The sequence below is a fragment of the Mya arenaria genome, chromosome 3 (genome assembly GCF_026914265.1).
Source record: "Mya arenaria isolate MELC-2E11 chromosome 3, ASM2691426v1".
NCBI classification, from domain to species: Eukaryota; Metazoa; Mollusca; class Bivalvia; order Myida; family Myidae; genus Mya; species Mya arenaria.
In genome coordinates this window covers 83,976,743-84,002,199 of record NC_069124.1, presented here as the reverse complement: position 1 = coordinate 84,002,199, position 25,457 = coordinate 83,976,743, and the positions used below count along the sequence as shown (strand labels likewise).

The following is a 25,457-nucleotide window of genomic DNA, read 5'->3' as shown; positions in this document are numbered from 1 at the left end:
TATATTTAAATGCCATGTTTAATTGTGACTATATAAATTTATTATTTCTTGTCATATATATATATATACGAAACGAAAAGTGCAAATAAAATCAGGGACATTACCTTCCCTTGTTTAGGTAACTGCATAATCAAAATACTAGTAGTCCGAAAATGAACTACAACTTTTTAACCAAGATTCCACATACGATCACATATTTTGAACAATTACCAACAATTTACCATTAAACTCCTGATCTAAATACTGTATACATAGTTTATTAAGGTTAACCCTATCAAAAGCGCTTATCATATCAATAAAAGCACAGTACAATCATGTTTTCTCATCCAACGTGTTTTGCACAATTGCGTTAAATACAAATATAGCGTCTGTCCCTGCGGGACCCAAACTTAGCGTCGCTCAGTCTATAATGTTTTTCTGCAAAATTATTCTCCAATAACTGCTTGGATTGAAAAAAGGTTTTTTTAAAACTGGAACAGTTATGACTTTACTTTTATTGTTCTATTAATATTTCATAAATCACGGTGGTAGACCATGAATAGCACTTTTCTAATTACTTTTACTCCGATGAACAGAAACGAAACATCATTCCATTGAGACGCCGCACTTTAAGACGGCGCCAATAATGAAAACGTTTTTCAGTATGCATATCTTTCGGGTTTCTTTTTCTTTCAAGAAAATGCAAAAAAATGTACACATCAAAACGAATTCAACTATTAAACTTAATCAGGTAGGAGTCAATGTTAACGCTACTTTTTGTAATGCATTAGCTTAGTGTAAATACAATGGGAGCTGTTTACGCACCTAACCCGGTTCTGTCGTGGTCAATATTTTCAGTTTATAATGTATGTTTTCGTTTAATTATGATGGAAACCTTTGGGTGACTAGCATAAAAGCCCCGAAGGACAGTTCACAGTGTTTTATGTCATCGAAGTGAAAGTACGATCCGTCTGTTCGTTCGTCCGTTCCCTACAAAATTGTCCCAGATTTGTTTTCATAATCGAAGGAATTTAAATAAACCCCACATTATTGTTCAGTACCATAGATAGTTGTGTCACGTTTAAGATTCACGCTAATATTTCAAATGTTGGGGTTACAATTTGCGGTAAAGATTGTACACTATGGATTCCATAGCCTGCAATATCTTTGTTATTATCAATAGGAATTGAATACAACTTCACGTTATTGTACAGAATCATGGTAAAGAGGATGCACAATTTGTCCGTGCTCTTATCTCGAAGGTCAAGGTTATACTTCGAGGTCAATGTGGTACAATACGGAAATCCTAGAATAACTTCGTTTCATAGCCATAACTTTGATTTACTAATGGGATTTCAGTCTAGCATAGTGTTGTGTTTCAATGTAGGTATGTAACAAAGACACTTAAAAATTTACTACATTTATTCTTCAAGTGTATAACATGTGAGTACATCAATAGTCTGAATCATATCTGATACTTCTAGGGGTGCCACATTGGTGCCTTAGCAGGGCGGTTACTGATTGGCTAATGTCATATCGATTTACGGACTTTCATCATATTTTCATCTCACGACGGACGCCTGCATTTTTACATCGGTGCTTAATATCGGTTATTAGGATCGAGAAACAACAATTATGCGTTAAAGAATTTTGAATGATCTAAAATCTGTAATGTCACAATGACAGCAAGTACATTGTATTATTTTTTTATAAATATACACCCTTTTTGAATACCGACTAAAGTTCATTACAAACAAATGTATAGAAATTAATAAAAATATGACACTAAGATATTTCAATTTAAGACAAAAATCTACTAAGATCGTTATCGAAAGTTATTGATTATATTAAAGAAACTACAATAGTGAAATATTATCAAATGCCTAATGAAACAGACAACAATTATACAACAACGAAACTACACGCATAATATTTATTATTTACGAATAAAAAAATGTATAAAAATAAATGTTCGGATTACTAAAAACTTAGCTGTGATGTTGATAGGATCAACACATTTGAAAGCGATACCTTACATCATAACTAACCTTCATATACAAAGTAAGTATAGCCATATTGGCTACTGTGTTACATGCCTAATGCGTTATACAGACATGCATGTACTCTGTATCGATGGGACGTCTGTGGATAGTAATATCAAGCCCGTTCTGGTGTCATTTTCTGTCAACTTAATATCAGCTTGATTTAAGCTGAAGAATGCGAAGCTTGAACTTCCTCCATCCACCAATCTGGTATTTTGCAAAGTCACTGTCAAGGGCAAGCAATTCTAATTTCGCAATGGTGGAAACATTGCATTTACCCATCTTTGTCAAAATCCTGTAAATGGCTTTTTTTCTTTTCTGCGTTTTATCCTTGAAAATATTCAACTTTCTGCATTCATTAAGAAACTTCTCCAGATTTGTTATACCCAAGAATTTATCAGTCAAGTATCCGTCACTGCTAACAAGTTTTTTATCTTGCAACTCGTGCAATACCCCTGCACCATCTGCAAATTCTCTGCTTTCAAAGTCTTTCCGCGACATTGCCTTAAAATCAAATTTCAAGTTGTGGTCTGTTTTGGTTGAAGTCACAAATGCAAACACGAACACAAACTGTACGTTCTTTGCAAATATTCGTAAATACTCATTTTTCCCGATGCGAAGGAGTTTTTCTTTTAACTGTTCCCTGTATGGAGACAAGGCAGTAGCCGAATTGGTTCCATCATCCCACAATTTCTTAATGTGTGTTTGAAGTCCTCTTGTGAAATCATGCCATAGAAGTTCGGCAGAATCCCTGATCTGAGCGCAGGCATCTCTTGTTGTATTCCCAAGACCGTTCTTGTTGTGTATAAGGAAAGTTTGTCTCCTTTTTTTGTCATGCAGAAGAATATCAAAAAGTTCAACATTGTTGGCCTGAAGTCGATCTCCAGGGAAAACAATAAACTCTTCTGTGCGATGTGTATTGTGAAGATACAACTGATTATATTCATTCTCATTCAGTGGCATCATGCTTCGTAAGAAATTTGTTATTTCATATTCCATTACTCCAGGAATTTTCCTTTGTATCTTGTGGTGTAGAGCTTTAGTCAAAACGGGATTAACAACCTGATACATTTTCTTCCCTTTTTTTACATTACATACAATTCGTCTTTCCTTTTCTATTGTTGTATTGGGTAGCTTGTTCAGTGATATTCTCCCCTGTTTACAGCTCCAAATAACATAAGAAGGAGAATTCTTTTTTTCTTTAGTCGTCGATGAAGACGAATTTGACTTCTGGTCAACAGAACCAGTTTTGATTGCTCGTGCAACATCTGAACTTTCTGGAAACAAAAAACTGCTATGTGTAAAACTCATTTCACCGTTTTCAGAGGCAATGCTTATACGACTGTCTAAAAGTATTTTCACAAGAAGTTTTGCCTTTTTTTCCTTAATTCCGAGAACCGAGATAACATCTTTAATATCAAATTGCTTGTCGGAGTGTTTCCATGGATACTTTAATACATCTACCATACGAGCTTCTTCCGCTTTTAGAAATGTGCATCTCTTTGTGAAATTTGTAAACGTATTATCGACTGTTTGGGAAAAGTGTGTAGACAGCTGGTACCACTTCGATCCTATTTTGTAAAAAAGTTCGTCTTCGACCTGAATTGACCCGTGTATGTAGTTTTGCACTGCTTCGCTTACCAGTTTTCCATTTTGATTCCAGTAGGTCAAAATGATTTTTCGATCATTTAAACCATTTTCCAAATCTCGGCTGTCGAATCCCTCTCGGAGCACATTGATTACTTCTTGCAAACTCGGAACACTTTGCCATAGTTGGACGACTTTATCGTCTCCTGGACCAGACTTTTTCATTAAAAGACGAACATCTGATGAAAGCAAAAAGTCTCTTGTATATCGATGGCTAAGGTAAAAGTCATCATATTGTTCCTTTTCAAGAATTAAATCAACTGCTTTTTTTGACATATTTGATGACAATTCCTGGCGCTGACATTTGTCACTCACCTGCCGGACAAAATCGAGTACATTGCTGATGATTGTTTCGGGGGCGGGTTTTGACACTTTGTTTGATATGTGTTCAATAACTTTGGACCACATCTCACAGCTCATTTTTACACAAATTCGAACTGTATTGAGTCCTATTTTCAAATTTATCTTTTTTCCAGAGTCAACAGGGTCGTTTACAATTTTATGGAGACCACAGTCCTCTTTCAGAATGCCTATTAGAGAGATGATGACTTTTTCAAAATACAAAGCCGTGTTCAATGCGTTCTTTGTACCCATTTTGAATGTGTTTTTCACCTGTGTGTGTGGTCCGGCAATATTAATTGTTTCAATTTCTTTGATACACTGATCATCCAAGAAACATTTTGCAAATTTTGTTCTGAAGTCATTATCCACCAAATGTAAGATAGCATTAAATGCTGCACCATCGCAAAGTAAGTAAACCTCAGGCGTGCCATTGAAAAATCTGTAGTATATGAGAATGTTTCCAGTTTTTCGATCTCCTGGTAATCTTTGTGCATTGCTTGCCTCTCGGTCGGTCGCAATTTGCGAGGCTTGAATGTTTATTGTCTTTTCTGTTTTATAATAGAACCATGCTATCTTAAATGGAGAACAGTCGTTTCGTTTGATGTCTTTCTTTTCCAAATTTTGGCCCTTTTCTAATTCTCTGATAATGCATTCTTCAATGTCCTTGACAGTTCCTTCATCTACACTATTTAACCCATCGACTCGATCATTATTTACTTTGTACAATGCCATTTCCTTTTTAAGTGTTATGCGAGAGGGATTTGTTTGACCAAGTTTATCTACTTCGTTAGAAGTTTCAGGCTCCTCCTCATCACTTTCATCACTGTTTTCAAATGAGTCATTGGTTGTTTGTAATTCATCATTTCCAGAGCTCTCTTCATCACTTGTACCATTGTTTTCAGATGAGTCATAACTTCCATGTTCTTTATCATTTCCGGTCCTCTCGTCATCACTTATATCAATGTTCTCAACCGAAAAATGACTTGCAGCTAATCCGTCATTTCCGGAACTCTCTTCATCACCTTCATCACTGTATTCAAATGAGTCATAACTTGAATGTACTTTATCATATCCGATCCTCTCGTCATCCCTTATATCACTGTTCTCAGCCGAGTCATGACTTGTAGGTAATTCATCATTTCCGGAGCTCTCTTCGTCACTTGTACCACTGTTTTCAGATGAGTCACAACTTGCATGTACTTTATCATTTTCGGTCATCTCGTCATCACTAATATCAATGTTCTCAACCGAGTCATGACTTGCAGCTAATCCGTCATTTCCGGAGCTCTCTGAATCGCTCAAATACTGTGATATCTCTGAAACATAAAAACTTGGTTTATGCTGTAATTTCAAAATTATTCATATAAAATATAGTAGTTTAGAGAATTACAAAATACAAAAAATACCATAGTTTCTAAAGTACTGTACAAATTTTAAAAGAATTCGTGATTTAAATTTTAACATTATAAAGTACAAATCAAATGCAACATTTTAGCAAAATGTCTTGGACATTTCAAAAGGTGAGGGGCGGGATCGCGATGCCGTGACTACATGAATAGAAATAGTTTAATATGTACCAGCGCGTTTCAAGACACTGTGGTCAAATCAACAGTATTTTGGCATTATAATAATCGGTTCTGTTTTATGAGCCTTCAGCAGTGTAAAAACCGATTAAAGTCCGAAACAAAAAATGGTTTAAACAAAATTATTTTTGATTTGTTTTGAGGTTCAATATATAGCAAGCATAATACATGTATCTGATGCAACATGTGTAGCTGTAAAACAAATTACACCAATTCGGAAGTGCCTACTTATCGTTACATGCCTTATTTCTATATTTCTTCTCATTTATTTTCAACATAAATCGTATTTACATAATATATCAAAATCACATATATGTTTAAACATCTCTATGTTGTATAGAAAAACAATTTTCTATCACAAACACACACGCACGCATGCACGCACGCACGCACGCACACACACACACACACACACAAAGTGATGTCCCTTTTTTGTTCAAAATATTACATTATTTATATGAGTAAAAACAAAACAATTATGAGATATGAGTTGTTAAGGCTAGATGTGTCTCTTTTTTTCTATATATACATTAGTTGTTGAGAAATTTAGTTCTCAGCGTTACATCGTATAGCGGAGAACAATTGTCTCAAAATAGCCTGTTCAAAACTGGTTTGGTCAGTTTTGTAGGTGGCGCTATAAAGCGCGGGAAATGACGTAGTTAGGCGGGTAAAGTGGACTTTGGTCATTTCTACCGAGACTGCTGTTCGGGCAACATCAAACTTGAAGTCGTTGTTTTGTTTTCGTAGAAAGTATTTTACTTACAATGGACGGCTCTGATGTAAATGACTTGATAGAAGCCAGGCTGACAAGCATAAGAACGATATGCTAGAGCAGATAGGGAACATGTTTAAGCTAAGTACCACTTCTCATTCACAAGAATTGTCGAAAATCAGTAGGATCATTTCTACGGAAACTCCAAAGTTCAAACGCAAATCGAACGAGGAGCATTATAAGATTAATGGAAAGGTTTTAAGGACGCTAGAAAATGCAGTTAACACAGAGGATCAGATAGAGTCAAAAACTTTCATCAAAGAAGGTATTATATCTCTTTACCGATATCTTGAATTTAAGGTTTACAGTTAAACGATCTAATAACATGCTCAAAATACTCGTGGAAATCATGAGCTAAACAACTTGACACGTTATAGTAATAAGTACATGGCAGTGAGAGGTTTAGGATTGTGTAAAATACAAATACAAAGTAAGACATTAAACGTACATTTAGTAATATTATTGAAGTGTTTATTTATAATTGAAACAGAAATTACAGGGCACGTGTTTAATAAGGATTATAGTTTTATTATCGTATAATCTAATAGGCGCATTATCTTTGGAACAGATAAAGAAAGTACACTCATATTTTTTTTCTTTAGCCATGGAGATGCTATCGCACCGTCAAAAATTGGTGATGCTAGCTGATTCGAGCGAGCTTGGTTGGCGCGTAGTTCATGAGTACGAGTCTAACCCGTTGGCAGAGGATTCGGAGGACGAAAAGAGGATCATGAAGGCCGAATCTCGCGCGTCCCGGAAGTTTAAGACAGAGAGGGGCCGTAAGACACGTGGGCGTTTTCATCCCTTCAACGAGGTGCCGGAAGAGCAGTTCAAAGGGCTCAACCTGCGAGCATACCTTCAGCAACATCAACGAAGCCTGGGTTGTGCTTCAACTGTGGGAAGGCCGGTCATTGGAGGCTAGAGTGTCCTAGCAGTTCTAACAATAAGATGAGTATTGGTTATTGTTGTTTTAGTAGTGTAGAAATGCAGCAGTTCGAGGAAGCTGCAGATACACAACAGCTCGAAGAAGCTGTCGATATAACACCGCTCGAGGTAACGGTGGACTACTCACAGCTTGAGAAGGCACGAGAAGTCAGAGAGTAAGTTCTCAAAAGATTGACCCTCATTCCGCGGAATCACCTGCTGGTAGGCTTAAAACACATGTTTCGAAATGGCGAGAGGTTTCTGATAATTCTTACATAATAAATGTCATAGAGCAAGGCTACAAATTGCCATTCAAAACCCTACCTAAAGAGGCGGAATTAAAAAACAATAAGTCTGCACTTGAAAACAAAGATTTTGTAAGCAAAGAAATACAATGTTTGTTAGACAAGGGGGTGGTGTTTAAGACGAACGAAAAACCTATGGTCGTAAACCCACTGACTGTAGCGTATGGGAAGTCAGGAAAACCCAGGTTAGTGCTAGACTGTAGACATATAAACCCTCATTTGTTTAGAGTCAAGTTCGAGGACATAAATGTAGCATATGAGCTTTTCAAACCTGGAACATATGTGTACACGTACGACCTCAAAAGTGCCTACCATCACATTGATATATTCGAACCACATAGGTCGTTTTTGGGGTTCGCCTGGGAAATTAATGGTAAAACGGAATATTTTGCACATATGGTTCCTTGCCATTTGGTGTATCCGTTGCTGGTCACATATTCACTAAGGTCTTACGGGTCGTAGTAAATTTTCTGAGGTCAAAAGGACACAAGGTCATTATGTTTCTAGATGACGGCATCGGCGGAAAGGAAACATTCTCAGAAGCTCTAGAATCGAGCCATTATGTTGAGCAATCTCTGATTGATTTTGGTTTCTTGTTGGCAAACGAAAAATGTAATTGGTGCCTAGTCTTAAGGCAGAGTGGCTCGGATATTTTATCAACTTTGATATAAACAGATATTTTATACAGACGCATAGGATTGAAAAACTAGAACATATTTTACAAAAGGTATTAGACATTGTCTTAAAAGATAAATGTAGTGTGATACAGGCCAGGTTATAGCTTCAGTTATTGGTCAAATAATTTCTTTGCAATTTGTTGTTGGCAAGAAAGTTCGTATGATTACCAGGTTCATGTACAATTGTTTAGTCACCAGGGCAAGCTGGAATTCGCCAGTTTGGTGTCACAAAAAGCCATTGAAGAGCTTATATTTTGGAAGGATAACGTGCGTATCCTTAATGATTCTGGACGAAGCTTGACGTCTGTAACTGTATCTCAGTTTGCAGTATTTTGTGATGCTAGCGCTGATGGATACGGCGGTTATATAGAGAGAACGGGTTTTGATAATAAAGGACTCCCGGAAGTGGGCCCATTGCGTCCAGAAGTAGGCGGACATTCCCATGTAAATGGTATTTTAGAAACAGAAGTTAGTCTTAGAACGCAGACTGCATCTAGTAGGTTTTCATTGGGCGCGAGCAATATTATGTCATTGGGTGGTGAGGGAATATCTGCTCCCCCGTAGTTTGGTCGGGGTTACTAAACAGAAGTGTCATAAGACATATACTTGTAATCAAACTACAGAAGTTGGAGGTAAGTCACCCCTGGTAGTGGGTAGAAAGTCGTCCCCGGAAGTGGGCCGTAAGTCGCCCCCGGAAGCGGGCAATATGTCGTTTCCGGAAATAGGTAGTAAGTCGCCCCTGGAAGTAAGAAGTAAGTCGCCCCCGGAAGTGGGCAGTAAGTCGCCCCCGGAAGTGGGCAGTCAGTCGCCCCCGGAAGTGGGCAGTAAGTTGCTCACGGAAGCGAGCAGTGTGTCATGTCTAGAAGTAGGGCATTTCGCAGTTGGTAATGCTGAGTTGTCCCTTGTAGAGAAAAAAATGTTCACTCCAGGAAAAGGGTAATATATTTTTTCAAAAAGAGATTAAGCTACACGGTCATAAAACTAGAACGAAGGGTAGATCACTCCCGGAAGAGCGGACTAAGTAAACAAGAATCTGAAAGGTTTGATTTTTCAAAAGCTTTGGCTTGAATGATTCAGTTGTAGTCGGTACGTGGTCAGAGTCAGAACGGCAAAAAAGTTCTACATGGAGAGAAATTGAGGCTGTCAGACGGGTAATGGTAAGTCAAGTGGACATAATAAGGGATAAAACTGTAAAAGTTTTTCAGATAATAAGAACGTACAGTCTATTTTGCAAAATGGTAAAAAAAGAGGATTTACATTTAATCGCATCTGATATTTTTCATTTTTGTGAGAAAAATTATGTTTCGATAGAACCAGAATGGATTCCAAGGAATGATAATTGTCAAGCAGATTTTTTAAGCAGATGTGGAGACTGTGACGACTGGTTTTTATCAAAAACGTGGTTCTGTTATTTTGACAATCTTTGGGGAAAATACGAAGTAGATAGATTTGCTTCTTCCTACAATAAACAATGTAAGCGATTCAATTCAAGATGGTGGGTTCCTGGAACGGAAGGTATTGATGCCTTCAGTCAATCTTGGAAAGGATCTAACAATTGGCTGTGCCTCCACCAAGATTGGCCGTAAAGTGTATTTCAAAGATTGAAAAGGAGAATGCGGAATGTACGCTGGTGGTGCCGCTTTGGGTGTCGGCACCATTTTGGCCTTGTCTTTACAAAAAGAAGGTATATTTAAAAGTTATATACGAGAATACAAGGTTTTACCAAAACATGGAGTGATTGGCAACGGAAAGGGTAATAACGGGGTTTTCAGTAAGAATCCGTTACCTTTTCATATGATTGCTCTTAAGACAAAGTTTGTATAAGATAGATGTTCATACATTGATTATTTTGACAGGTCCTGGTCTGAAAGCAACAATTCAGCAACAGATAAAAGAGGTCGGCATAGACATAGCAAATCGGATGATATCGCTGGAAAGATGGCAAGCTATGTTTTACAATCGAGGGCGCCGTCTACAACGGAGAAGTATAGTGGTTGTTTCAAAAGTTTTGAAAAGTTTTGTGATTCAATGCATTTATCATGCCGACCAGCGAATGCTATGTCCGTGGCAATATACATATCGCATATGCTTGATAATGGAAAATCTTACAGTGTCATATCTTCGGCAATTTATGCCATTAAATGGATTCATTCTATACACGGATTGGCAGATCCTACAGATAGCAGTTTTGTGAAACATTTATGTGATGCCGCAAAAAGACTACGTTCTAAACCTAAGAATAAGAAAGATGTTGTAGATTCCACAATGCTCATAGATTTGTGTACTTAATGAGAAAGACATGTCACTAACAAATGTAAGAGATTTAGCTATGATATTACTGTGCTATGCTGGATTTTTGCGTTATAACGAAATGAGCAACCTCCGTTGTTCGGACGTGAATTTTCAAACCGATCAAATAGTGCTCAAGATAAGATTAAGTAAAACTGACATTTATAGGGAGGGAAGGGAGGTTTTGATAGCTAAAGGTAGCACAATTGCTTGTCCATATATCATGTTACAACGTTATATGAATTTGGCAGGACTTGATGAAACTTCAGATGAATTTTTATTCAAACCCGTCTTAAAATCAAAGGCCTCTTTTCGATTAATAACTAAAAACAAAAAGATCAGTTACACTAGGGCCAAATGTATTGTTTCAAAATTATCATTGGTAGCACCAAATCTCAAGCTGGGTACGCATACTTTACGAGCTAGCGGTGCTACATCCGCAGCAAACGCGGATGGTATATCTGATAGATGTATAAAGAGGCACGGTAGATGGAAAACTGACCAGGCAAAGGACGGTTATATAAAGGATTCATTAGACAAGAAATTATTGATAACAAAATCATTAAAGTTATGAAATGGTAATAATATGTTATGTAGAATCACGAAAATATAAAAAAAAACTCTTCTAAATTTGCTAATAGATCTATAAACTAGTCTCGTCAGCATAAACGGTGTTTGTTTTGGTAAGGGTGAGTTGAGACATTTAGTTCTCAGCGTTACATCGTATAGCGGAGAACAATTGTCTCAAAATAGCCTGTTCAAAACTGGTTTGGTCAGTTTTGTAGGTGGCGCTATAAAGCGCGGGAAATGACGTAGTTAGGCGGGTAAAGTGGACTTTGGTCATTTCTACCGAGACTGCTGTTCGGGCAACATCAAACTTGAATTATATTTTCGTGATGAACATGTAATTTGGTGAAAATTATATTATTTCACAATATAACCGCAATGAGATTGTATGTACAATTAAATAATATTTTTGAATTTGTATAATGGAGCATGTTGAGATATATTCGTTGCCTCATATTTGGAGGGTTAGTCTGAGAAACACTAAACGTGTTTCGAGCATTGTTACGAATACAGGTTTCCTCGCACATTTAAAAAAGATAAGCGAGGTTTTTCCTGGACGGCCAGTATCCCAGAGAATAATATTCGATCTTATCTTTTTACATACGTTACTGATTCAGAAACATATGTTTTTCGATAGGATTGTGACATGCTCAGTTTGGGGGATATATGTATACTTATGTACATGTTTTAACGATATAACGCTATGTATGAAAACACGTAAAAATGATAGTATAGTTTTATATACACGCAAAGAAGTTAATAATAGTTGTAGTACACTCTTGGTTTGGATTTTTGTTGTTGCCACCCCCTTGTATCTGTTGTTGCCACAAATAAACTAGTCTCGTCAGCATAAACGGTGTTTGTTTTGGTAAGGGTGAGTTGAGACTATCGAGTACATCCCATTTATTTCTGTCGGTTTCATACTTATCATTATTTAATGCCATTTGCTCTTCTATTTTGATTCTTAATTTCAGATAATGCAAAAATATATCGAAAGTCAATTGTCTGTCATTACATATAGTTGAGTTGATATAAAATTTAATTAATATAATTAAAAAATTACAGATATTACTTTATTTGCCTTTTTACTATTCCCAATAGGGCTTCATGTTTGTAAAATGTTATGTTTATTGATGTCAATGTAATAAAGTTGTTTAATTTATTCCATAACTGTTGTGTTTGTTGACACTCTCAATATAAATGTTCAATTGATTCAAGTCGTTTGAATTGCAAAATGTACTGCAATCGTATAATTTGACTTTAAACAGAAATTTGTTGACTGGTAATATTCTCATAAGGAATTTGTAGTTGAAACTACGCAATGTTGTATCCATCGTTGATTTGTAAATGTTACCATATATAGTTTTCGATTCCAGATTTTCACTAATTTCCAGAGTTTCTTTCAATTTTGCTTCTGAAATCGGTTGGAAAATATTTTGCAACAAGACTGAATACAAAAGTTTGTTTGTTTGTTTTGATGTTTTCTTTAAATTGTTGAGTATTTGTGTGATAAATCCCATCCGAAATCAGCTGTGTCTTAAGATGTAATGGAATTGATCGAACGACTGTTTGATAATTTATAAAGTCTGTATTCCTTATGTTGTATAGGAATTGTGTTTGACTAAATTCGTAAAAATTGTTTGTTCTATAGTAAAAAAAATGTTCAATATACCTTTTTCATACCATTGTTTAAAAAACAGAGTGTTTTCATTATTGTAAATTGTTTGGTTATTCCATATCACTGTCTTGGCTGTTTTTATTGAGTTTGAGTCATAGATTTGTTTAGTTTTACTCAAGGCTTTCATGACATCATTTATTAATGAACCTTCTTTTGAAATTTTGTTTATTATGGCATTGCCTAATTCACATTCAAAAAACAATTCATTTCCATAATTAATAAGCTTCTTTTTAAAAAATACTTTCCATTGACTTTTGTTTTTGTCGTCTAAATATCTTTTAACGCAAACAGATGAATTAAAAATATATTGTTTAATGGTTTCAATAATATACTAGGTTGGATTTGCGAGAACAGTGAATGGGTAGATGATTTTGGGTAATGCGTATGTTTTCACTACTGTAATTTTACCCATTTATGATAGTTTTCTATGTTCCCATTGTTTTAGTACTTTATTAAATTCTTCGACCTTTTTTATTAATATTTTCGTCTATTGTTTTTTGTTTGTCATTATAGAATGTAATACCTAAAGCGGTTGAGCATTCTGAAGCCCAAATAAATGGTTTATTATTGCAGAGCTTTAAACTTGTGTTTTTTAAAGTTCCCACTCTAAGAATGATGGATTTATTTGTGTTGAGATTTAGACCAGAACATTTTGAAAATGATTCTAATGAATTAACCAAAGATTTAAAAGAGTGGTCAGAGCCATTATTAAAATACGTTGCAGCATCAGCAAAAAGATATTGTTTTATTTCTGTATCACCAATTTTAAAACCCTTGATTTCAGCGTTTTCGAAGTAAAGGAGGATGTATTGAGTACCAATATTTATGATAAACGTGATGATTTTGATATTAAAATAATTAATTACCCTTCTTTAAATGGAGATGTTCCTAGTTCACCATCATATGGCGTTTTTATTGCACAGTTTATAAGATTTGACAGAATATGTACAGACGTAAAAATACCAGCTCTCGCAGAAAACTTATGACGGAAAAACTTCTAAAACAGGGTTTTAGATATTATGAATTGAGGAAAACTTTCTCAAAATTTGTAAATGGTTATTATAATCTCATATCAATGTACAAAAGTAGTATTAAATCGCTGATTGCAAATAGTATTGATCATCCCGACTTTTATGGTGATGTTTTAAAGATAATTTGTAAAATTAAAATGTTTCCTGCAGGTAGTTGGGCAGATAGATTCAGTGAATAACTTGGATTTCATTTAAACCGTGGATATAAAGGCAATATTTTGAAGAGCACTTGCCTTCTAGTTTTTGAAGATGAATACCTAAAACAAAAAATAGCGTTGAATATAGCATCCTTCCATAACTTAGCTTTCAGTCCTTTGATTTTATAAAGATTTTGCTAATTCATGTGATCTTTAAAACCTTTTTTGCTAACTCGGGAGTGTTTTGGCATGTGACTTCATTTTCTTCAAATAACTTACATTTTCAAATCATTTGGAAGGAAAGATTAGCTAATACATTAATTTTATTTTTAGTAATGTTTTCTTTATTTGTTCCCAGTTTTAGTACAATGATGCATTTTATTGTGAAATTCTATGATGACACAGTTTTAAACCTTTGATTTTATAAGGTAGACTGTTTGTTTTTGCATTATGTGCTCTGAATTGTATTCCTCCGTCTGCAGATAGAGTTGGGATCTTTTATCATAAAAGTACTTGGGGTTTACCTATACGTTTATTATTATTTGTTTTATTGTTAAGTTTCCTCAAGTTAATGCATACTTTGATAAGATTTACCTTTTGCGTTTTATCTTTATTTAAGATTGTTGGAATAAAAGTTTGTGCACTAAAACTGGTTTAGACCCCCAGTAAATTTACATTTTACTGACCGTTCCAAGGCGGTACCTAACAATCCTTAATAAACATACCTAGTTTTTTGGACTAGGGCACTTGTGGCCTAGTTCATAGCGGTAAACACGCGATCTGCATTCTCATGCCGTATCTGGGGGTTCACTGACGTAATGCATTCTTACGCTGTATTTTGATTGGATTGCCGTAAGCGAATTTGAATAATCAAAGTAGTACCAGAATTGATTACAATGAAAACATCCAATAAAAATAGTTCTCCTAACAAGACAAGCTAACTGTGTGTTCTTTTAATGAAGCACAAGAAATGGATACGTAGCGAGTGATTTAATCGGGTTAACTACATGAATGCACTTGCATACGGTCAGATTAAATGCAATAAGAGTATGAACATATTGGAAAAGTACGCATCGACATTTTTCCGTTCAATGCTCTTTATTGACTGGTAGCCGCTTTCTTTTTTTATCCGAAAGAGACCAGTATCAGCTAACCAAGGTGCCCGTCGCGCATTCGTCTTGTGGGTATGTAAACCGAATCAAGCGTGCGGTCTAAGTAGTAAACAACCAGGATATTAGGTTTAAAAAAGTATTGTTATCCTTTGTATAGAATGTTGGTATTAATTTATTAACAGGGCTGTTCTTTTTTCGACATAATTTGCATATTTCCGTGACATTTTCTTTTCATATACAAAGTTGTTTTTTTTTACTAATCATTGCATGGCACTTAGCACTTTTAAGAGGCTTTGAGCTCACTTTTTGTTTCCTAGCCAAGAATGAAAATCAATAATCAGTCAGAGATACAGTATGGTGATGCATTGTTGATAGATCAATATAAATTTTTCAAATATTTGAGGGAAAAGTATTTGGTTAAATAATTTAATAAATGTAATTTTGAGGGTTTTTTAATACTGCAGTGCTGAAAATTGTGGAGAAAGAATTGAACTTGTATAAATCATCTGGCTTGTGGCATTTAGGGAACAATGAAAATCAACATATTCAGTAAAGTTCCCTTATCGCCTAATCACCCAATGTTGTGGCACAGTGAAGTAATGAAGATTTAACCTCACAACAGTCTTTCTCAAATGCTGCCCAGGCTTTTTTATGCTTAAGAATAACTTACCTGGCGATGTCAGACCAGAAATCGTCTTGGCATGAGATTGGATCACTATGGATCATTATGCACCAGTCAATTGTAATAACCACGGCCCCCACATCCGGGGGTTTACCGGGATTTAGGATTTGATATCCCACTTAATGTAACCGTCTGCTTCGTTCATTCTAAACTTTCTCTCAGTGATAAAGAATAAATTTTATTCACTGCAGTTGTTTCCTAACTTTATGAAAATAAGAACAATTGAAAAAATGCATTTACTACTGTTGATCAGTGCAGATTGTGGGAGGTTATGGTTGATTTCAATGAACCACCAATGAGCCCTGTCGAAATTCGATACTGATTGGTCTGTCAGGTGTTTTGGTAGGCATGATTAGCATGAATCTTAATTTTAACCATCATTTATGAATGTTTACAAAATCATTGAATATTGAAATAACAAGCGAACTGTTAGTTTAAATGATGAAAGCCATGAAATATGTGAAGTATTCAAAAAGAGACCATTTTTTCAGCTTGTGTTGAGAAATGAGAAAATTCTTAAGTAAAATTATTTATTGTTTATCAGGAAAATGTTGAAATCTCATGTTTAGGCCTATAGTGATCATACTTGATTGCTATGTTATTGCAATATGTTTTATTTATTGCAATATTAATGTAAAACATTTTATGTTGACTTAAGTTTGTAGATAAAAACTAATGGTATAGGTGATGTGTGAATGATCTCTTAAGTCTTTAAAACCCCTTTTGGTATTGTGAGTTTTTTGCTCCAGTCTTGATCAGTTTAGCTTTTGAAGATTTTCTGCAAAACAAGTCCAGCTGTCAAGAAAGACTATGTCAAACCCTTACCAGATAAAATTTCTAGTGTTTTCAAATGACCAACTTGGCAATGGTTTTATCATAAAATAGGATATTAATGCTATTGGTTTGAAAGAAAATGCTAGTATTTTTGTATGTGGAATGATATATAATAAGTGGCACTAAATTAAACATAATTTATTTATAGTTCTCATTGATAAAACACATAGCCCCAAGTACATGTTGATCTAAGATTAAAAGCTTGGGTGGAGTCAGGGCAAGAAAATTGCATGTAACATTGTTAATACATTGTACTTTCCGACGCAAGAACTGTTTGTTTATTCAAGGAAATAAAGCAATCCCCACACCAAGTAACTGCATTATTGCTTAACCAGATCAATTGACATTATGAGTTGGAGTTGAAATTGCTGCAATTAAAGGCACATCTAGGTATCAAAATTATTCAAACTCTGATTTAGCAACCTTATTATAGTTTAATATATGAACTACTTTTGCGAAATGAAAGCTTTTTTAGATTTACAAGGACGGGTAAAAGTATTTGTAGTAAAGTAAATGTACTGCAACAACTGATACATGTTGCCTAGGAATCTAACAAATTCTAGGCACTCTGTTAATGTTACAGTTCTATTCAATTCGGAGTGCCTGAAATGAAAGCTTCTTGATTCTACATTCAACCTCTTCTTTCTGTATGACCAATGACCAGGAGAATGATGAACCTAAAACCATTTGCAACTATTGAGATAGGGAGCTATCAGGACAAAGACAGAGGACAATACAAGAATGGCCAACTGTTGCATTTATTGATGTCTTTTACAAATATTGTCCAAAGTATGGCCCTGTGGTTCAAAGCTCCCCTGAAAAAGAGGTGACAGATTTTCTATATAGGATATAATTACATCATTGAAAATCTTCTCTGAAACTGCAAATAACAGACCTTTGATATAAAATGATTTGATCATTATAAGAAGTATGTGTTCTTTGGTTAACATACGCCAACCACGTAAATTAATTTGTATAGGTCTGATTTAACGACATTAAGAATTCAAAAGAACTATGACTTTATCTGATTAAACGCTTTAGCCCCCCCCCCCCCCCTCCCTCTACCCACACTTAACAAGACTTTTCAAATTTCCTTTGCAGCTTGCGAGCAGTTTTAGTCTGAAGTTTAAGCTAGCCCATTAAGCAGTAACAATTTGATTCTGGTAGTTTTTTGTAGATTTTGATTTTACTCAGCTTGTGCCATGTGAAATCCGAATCTGCAAAAATCTATTTTAGTCGAATACAACCTCCTGGATCCAAACGCAGTACTTATAACCCTATTATGTACAAAACCAGTTACCCTGTGAACAGAGCATCTTTAACCCACAGGGCCATTGTAACTTTGAAGAATCATTGTAAAAGACAACTACATACATGTACAAGATGCTTAAGGAAGTAGTTTGGAAAAATTAAGAATTATTTTCTCCGTCTTAATTTGTATGCATTAGAAACTCAATAAATGCAGCAGTTGGCCATTCTTGTATTTCCTCTGTCACTGTCCTGATAGCTCCCTATCTCAATAGATGAAAAGGTTGTAGGTTCATGATTCTCCTGGTCCAATATGTCATAAGAAAGAAGATGTTGAATGTAGAATCAAGAAGCTTTCTTTTCAGGCACTCCAAATTGAATAGTACTGTAACATTTGGAGTGCCAAGATTTGTTGGATTCCTAGGCAACAGGTATCAGGTGTTGCAGTACATTTGGCAAATACTTTTCACCCGTCCTTTAAATCTAAAAAAGCTTTCATTTCGCAAAAGTAGTTCATATAACTATATTAAGGTTGCTAAATCAGAGTTTGAATAATTCTGAAAACTAGATGTGCCTTAATTGCAGCAATTTGAACTCCTCATAATGTCAATTAAGCTGGTTATGCAATACTGCAGTTCCTTGGTGTGGGGATTGCTTTATTTACTTGAATAAACAAACAGTTCTTGCGTTGGAAAGTACAATGTATTAACATGCATTTTTCTTGCCCTGACTCCATCCAAGCCTTAAATCTTAGATCATGTACTTGGGGCTATGTGTAATATCAATGAGAACTATAAATTATGTTCAATTTAGTGCCACTTATGATATTTCATTCCACATACAAAAACACTAACATGTTCAAACCAATATCCTATGTTATGATAAAACCATTGCCAAGTTGGTAATTTGAAAAGACAAGAAATTATATCTGGTCAGGGTTTGACATAGTCTTTCTAGACAGCTGGACTTGTTTTGCAGTTACTTTGAAAATCTTCAAAAGCTAAACTGAACAAGACTGGAGCAAAAAACTCACAATACCAAAAGGGGTTTTAAAGACTTACGAGATCATTCTCACATCACCTATACCATTAGTTCTTATCTACAACTTAAGTCAACATAATAATTAATGTTTTACATAAATATTGCAATGAATAAAACATATTGCAATATTAGTGCCAATAACATAGCAATCAAGTATGATCACTATAGGCCTAAACATGAGATTTCAACATTTTCCTGATAAACAATAAATATTTTACTTAACAATTTTCTCATTTTTTACACAAGCTGAAAAAATGGTCTCTTTTGAATACTTCACATATTTCATGGCTTTCATCATTCAAACTAACATTTCGCTTGTTATTTCAATATTCAATGATTGTGTAAACATTCATAAATGATGGTTAAAATTAACATTCATGCTAATCATGCCTACCAAAAGCACCTGACTGACCAATCAGTATCCAATTTTGGCAGGGCTTATTGGTGGTTCATTGAAATCAACCATGACCTCCCACAATCTGCACTGATCAACAGTAGTTAATGAATTGTTTCAATTGTTCTTATTTTCATAAACTTAGAAAACAACTGCAGTGAATAAAATTTATTCCTCATCACTGAGAGAAAGTTTAGAAAAATGAACGAAGCCGAGTTACATCTAGTAGGATATCAAATCCTACAAATGTATTCATCATTTTATATAACCGTATTTAGTAAATGTTAAATTTTTGAAAGTCTAAAAAGTTTCATTTTTTGTATATCAAAGAACATTTGTGTGTATAATTTTGATGAATTTTGTGATTCATTTAATTTCATTTTGTTTCATTTAGTGTTCAATCCCAAGCTTTCTTGTTCACATTTAAGTGCAAGAAAAGTCACTGATCTGAATAAATTCATTATAATGTAATGTAAGGTCACATAAAGGATATATTGTGCTTTTTAAAAATAACATTTTTCATCTGTTTAAAATTATGTCAAATGAGTGCATTGAAATTTTATTATGAGTTTAAAGCTGCACTCTCATTTTGACAACTTTTTTTTTTTGTCTTGGAACGAGCCAATTTTGCGAAAATCCATGGAAACCAGTTATATAAGACTGCTGACCAAAATTTAGATGGCAGATTTTTATATTAAAGTTAAAAATTGATGTTTTAAGCATTATTCTTAAACTGTTAGTAACGGTTTAAGCCATAAACATTAATTTTCGAACGGAAATATGACAAACTACGAGCTGATTGTTTGTCAGCAATCTGATATCATTGGTTTGAAGATGTTTACGCAAAAATTTGCTCTTTCCAAGACAAAAAAAAGTTGTAAAAACGGTAAATCTGTGAGAGTGTAGCTTTAAACTATGACAGGAATAATTCAAGGAAATGATTTTTTGTGATTTCTAGCATTAAAATTGTCTGAATCGCATGAAAATTTATAAATTATGTAAGGTATTCACATTGGTCACACTTTTTGAACTTTGTGCTGTCTTCTTTTTGTTTGTCTCAAATTAATACAGCATTGGCTTCACTTGTTGTTTATGAAAGGGACTGTACACCAGATTGGCAAAAAAAGTTGTTTTTTTTCCTGTAACGAATCTAAGGACACTTTTTAATAAAATATTTTACTCTTTGATATCGTTATTGTAAATAAAATACCAAAATAAAAAAAATGCAGTGAAGTGTCGTATCCACTATGCTATGAAGACTTACTTTTACTGGGTGGAATTTTCCAGATGTATACCTAACTCGCTAATATCATGTAATAACATCAACGGCAGATCACGCATAAGGAATGAATTCTACTCGGTAGACATACCTAGTAATCTTTTTTTAATGGAAAAACACGAAATAACTGCTATTAATAAATCATTTGTAAACTATGGGGATCATCAGTTAGTAAGTTTCAATGCATTAATTGTACACATCGATACCAAGTTTATGTCAATTTTCTACAATTTCTTTAATTTTTGCTTTTTCATCATTAACTGAGTACAGCCCCTTTAAACTGTACCTTATAATGTCTGTGACTTATCAAATATTTAATAGTAATGGTCTACAACCAAGATTTGTTTTAATTATCCAGGTTTCAAACTGCATTGTGTATGCGATTGGAAAGGTAATCTTGAAAGCTCACTTAGTATAATTTTTACAAATAACATTCACCTGCAAGGTACTCATATTTGGATGATACATAAGATTTGCACAGTCATTTATGTATACTTGCATTTATTGATAAAGGATACCTTTTTCAAATTTTGATTTAGATTGCAAAGTATAACTTATATAAATAAATATATATTCTTAACTTTATCTGAATACACAAGCTAATGCATCAGTCAATTGTAACCATGCCCCCGGTCCCGGAATAGCGGGGACTTTTACTTTCGGTCCAGCCAACCCCAGCTAAAATCCCCGCCCTGCGAGATAATCTGATGGTAAAGTCCCCACCAAATGCCCCGCACCCAAGGGACATTAGGTTAAGCCCCATCCAACTGTATTTTCCGGGAAGACCTGGCACTGCGGGGCCACCTGAAAGGTAAAAACATGGCCCATTTCGCCGGCTATCCCGGTATACCCCCGGATGTGGGAGCCGTGGTTACAATTGACTGGTGCATAATGATCCATAGTGATCCAATCTCATGCCAAGATGATTTCTGGTCTGACATCGCGAGTTATATTCTTAAGCATAAAAAAGCCTGGACAGCATTTGAAAAGACTTTGTGAGGTTAAATCTTCATTATTTACTATTCCACAACATTGGGTGATAAGGGAACTTTATTGAATATTTTGATTTTAATTTTGTTCCCTAAACGCCACAAGTCAACTGATTAATTAATACAAATTCAATTCTATCTCCACAATATTCGGCACTGCATTGTTAAAAAACTCAAAAGTTACACTTGTAAATTATTTAACCAAATACCTTTCCCTCAAATATTTAAATTTATATTGATCTATCAACAACAATGCATCACATACTGTATCTCTGACTGATTTTTGATTTTCATTCTTGGCTAGAAAACAAAAAGTGAGCACAAAGCGTCTTCAGAAAAAGAACTTGTAAAGTATGCACCAGTCAATTGTAATCACGCCCCCCCCCCCCGATTTCCATCCACCAATCCCCGGTAAAATCCCTGCCCTGCGAGAACGAACTGGTGGTGAAATCCCGTGAATAACCCGCACCCCGGGGATCTAAGGTAAGAGCAATTCCCTGATATATTTTGAGGGAAGACAAAACCACGCAATCACCCGGCATTGCGAGGACACTAGTTCTGGCTTCCATAACTTTAATGTTGATATTTATTTTTTTGATGTTTACAACATGTCCAAAAAGGTAATATATAATGTGTTCGCTGAAGTTCTTTAGCTACGAGGACACCTGAAAGGTAAAAACACAGCCCTTTTCCCTGGTATATCCCCGAGGGGGCCGTGGTAACAATTGACTGGTGCATTATATAAGAGAGGAAATCAAATTGAGCATGCAAGATTGTTTTATCAATGGCGATGGTTTATCACAATGTCATGTACTTACACTGAGAGTGGCTCCAAGATTTTTCTATGCACATAGGTAACAATCATCTTATTCACAGATGCTGTGCACATATTCATACATTTGGCTTCATTTAGAATGAAACTTCATAAATAAGTATGGGCATATTTGATACTTTTTTATCTCCATTTTGCAAAATTGAAATCACTTTCCTGGTTGTTTTCTACTTGGACCGCACGCTTTATTCGCTTTACGTATGAATTCACAAGACATTTCGAATGCGCGACGCGCACCGCGGTTAGCTGACACTGGTTTCTTTTCGGATAAAAGAGAAAGAGGGTACCAGTCTATCAATATGTACAGAGCATTGAACGACAAAATTTCGGATCGTACTTTTCCAATATGTTCATATTCTTATTGCATATAATCTGACCGTATGCAAGAACATTCATGTAGTTAACCCGATTAACTCACTCGCTACGTATGAAATTCTTGTGCTTCATTAAAAGAACATACAGTTAGCTTGAATTGTTGGGAGAACTATTTTTATTGGATGTTTTCATTGTAATCAGTTCTGGTACTTCCCTAGTCCAAAAATAAAAGCGACATGTATTAGCTAATCTTTCCTTCCAAATGATTTGAAAATGTAAAATATTTGAAGAAAATGAAGTCACATGCCAAAACACTCCGAGTCAGCCAAAAACGTGTTCGTCAAGTACGGTTAAGAAAACATGAATTAGCAAAATCTTCATAATATAAAAGGACTTAAAGCTTAGTTATGAAAGGATGCTATTATAATTCAACCCTATATTTTGTTTTAGGTATTCATCTTCAAAAACTAGAAGGCAAGTGCTCTTCAAAATATTGCCTTTATATACACGGCGGTTTAAATAAAATCTCCAAGTAATTCATTAAGTCTATCTGCCCAACTACCTGCTGGAAACATTTTAATTTTACGAATTTTCTTTAAAACACCACCATAAAAATCGGGATGAGCAATACTGTTAGCAATCAGCGATTCAAGACTACTATTGTACTTTGGTTTGAGATTATAAGGTCATTATAATCTCATACCAAAGTACAATAGTAGTCTTTAACCGCTGATTGCTAATATTATTGCTCATCCCGATTAACACATTTTGAGAAAGTTTTCCTTTAAATTATTATATCTGAAACCCTGTTTGAGAAGTTTTTGCGTCAAAATTATACTGCGAGAGCTGATTTTTTTTTACATCTGTACATATTCTAGCAAATCTTATCAACTGTGCAATAAAAAACATAGGAAGGTGTATACTATGAACATCACCATCTAAAACACATATTGAGTCACGGTTGATATAAAATTTTGACATATAAATGTCGATATATATACATGTAGTTTGTTTTTCTCCAATCTGGGTGGATATAACCGCCAAAAGGAGAATCCCACGCCACCCATTTCTTTAAATTGACACATGACAGTGAATCAAAGCATGGTAGTAACATCTCAGACCATTGGCTACCTTCCATATTTATAGGTTTTGAAGCTGCATGGTTTTTTTTTACATTTACGTTCAACCAACTTTATGTTTCTTAGGAGAAACTTAACTTTTTTAACGTTGTTTAATGTATAGTACACAAGGGGAGCTTTCTACCCATATATGATGTTTGGGTCGTGAAGCAGTGGAAATCAGTGTTACCTTGTATGCAAAGTTGTCAATTGACGATAAAATATATAGCAAATGTATTTAGTGGTATGCAATATGAAGTTGAGGGAAACGAACGAAAGCAAATATTATCAGATTTCCAATAAAAAAAAATTGCTTTTTTCCGGTAATGTCTTTGTTACAAATATGAATATGTTTTATGTCAAATTAGTCAGTACTTCCCAGTCAACAATGTCTTGTGGCCTTTTGGTGATTGCAGCTACTTGAAGAGAATATTTGCAGTTTTGTAACCAGGAAAATAATTTAATCCACTATTTTTCATTATTTTATTGAAAATCTTTCTTATTTAAAAAATTATCACCAAGAACCCACAAGACATTGCTAATTTCGTAATCTGTGGCATTTTGACACCAAAACATAGTTATATTGTCGACAGACTTTTCCGAAAAAAATGCAAATGCTTTTTGATCCAAAATCTAATAAAATCTTCTTTCGCAATATTTGGTCAACTTCTAATTGCCCCAAACATGTTATGTTATAAAGGATGTATGTTTCCCTCCCAAACAGGACTGTCCCTCACAACTAAATCAAACGTGAACTTTTGAAACGTTTAAATTTTTGGCCTTTCCCGCCTACTTTTGCACTGTGTCACCAGGAAGTAACTTGAAGTCATTATTTTCGATATCTTTCTTATAAATTTGAAAATATATTATCAAACATCAAGTTTCTGGCCACAAAAACGTAGTCGTTTGTCTAAGAAGTGTCCTTTGAAAAACTAACGTACACATTAAACTGAACAAATTGCAAAGGGTGTATGTTTTAACATTTATTTTTGAAAGTTAAAATGTTTTTTTCTTCATGTGTATTGTTGAAAAGGCCACAACTAAACAACATGTGTGTGCGTAAAGGTATAATATGCAATTTAAGCACACATACCTGCGTGTTTCTTTCTCCTCTTCCCACCACTTTCGAATCCACCCATCTTTAACTTTAATCGTTTAGCCATTTTCCCTACTTACTGGTTTAAGTACAAACCCAGTGATTGGCTGAAAGTACGTTATGGCTGAAGATACTTATACAATTTATATTGGTTTCCAGTTATCTGACAATATGTAAAACACAGCAAAACCCCACCTGACATGCACTAAATCTCACGTCAATAATATCCAAACCCTTAAGGTCTCACTGTTTCCAATTTGTACTTTGTTAGATTTTGTAAGCTGTTTTTAGATACCTTAAAAATTACAGCCTGGTTGAATACTAAATTTGTTCTATATTACAAATGCAATTTGTATTAAATGTATTTACCTATTTTCACATGCTGTATGTGCTGAGTGTATAATCAAACTGTAAAACTGGTATCGGTAACAAAAAATAAGGCTATATATAATGATGATACAATTAAATGACTCAACAATCACATGACCGTGATGACGACCATTGATTCTAATTTTAGCATCGGATTCACATTGTTTATTTAGTT

At 34.7% G+C, this 25,457-nt stretch overlaps 1 protein-coding gene across 1 annotated transcript; it reads right to left on the bottom strand.

The window, feature by feature from the left end:
* Positions 1-1,411: 1,411 nt before the first annotated feature.
* LOC128226686 (uncharacterized) lies at positions 1,412-25,046 on the bottom strand. Its single transcript, XM_052936665.1, has 2 exons — positions 24,911-25,046; positions 1,412-5,326 (listed from the first exon to the last, which is right to left on the bottom strand). The coding sequence occupies exons 1-2, from the start codon at positions 24,978-24,980 to the stop codon at positions 2,175-2,177; spliced, it is 3,222 nt and encodes a 1,073-aa protein (XP_052792625.1). The 5' UTR covers positions 24,981-25,046; the 3' UTR covers positions 1,412-2,174.
* Positions 25,047-25,457: the final 411 nt, after the last annotated feature.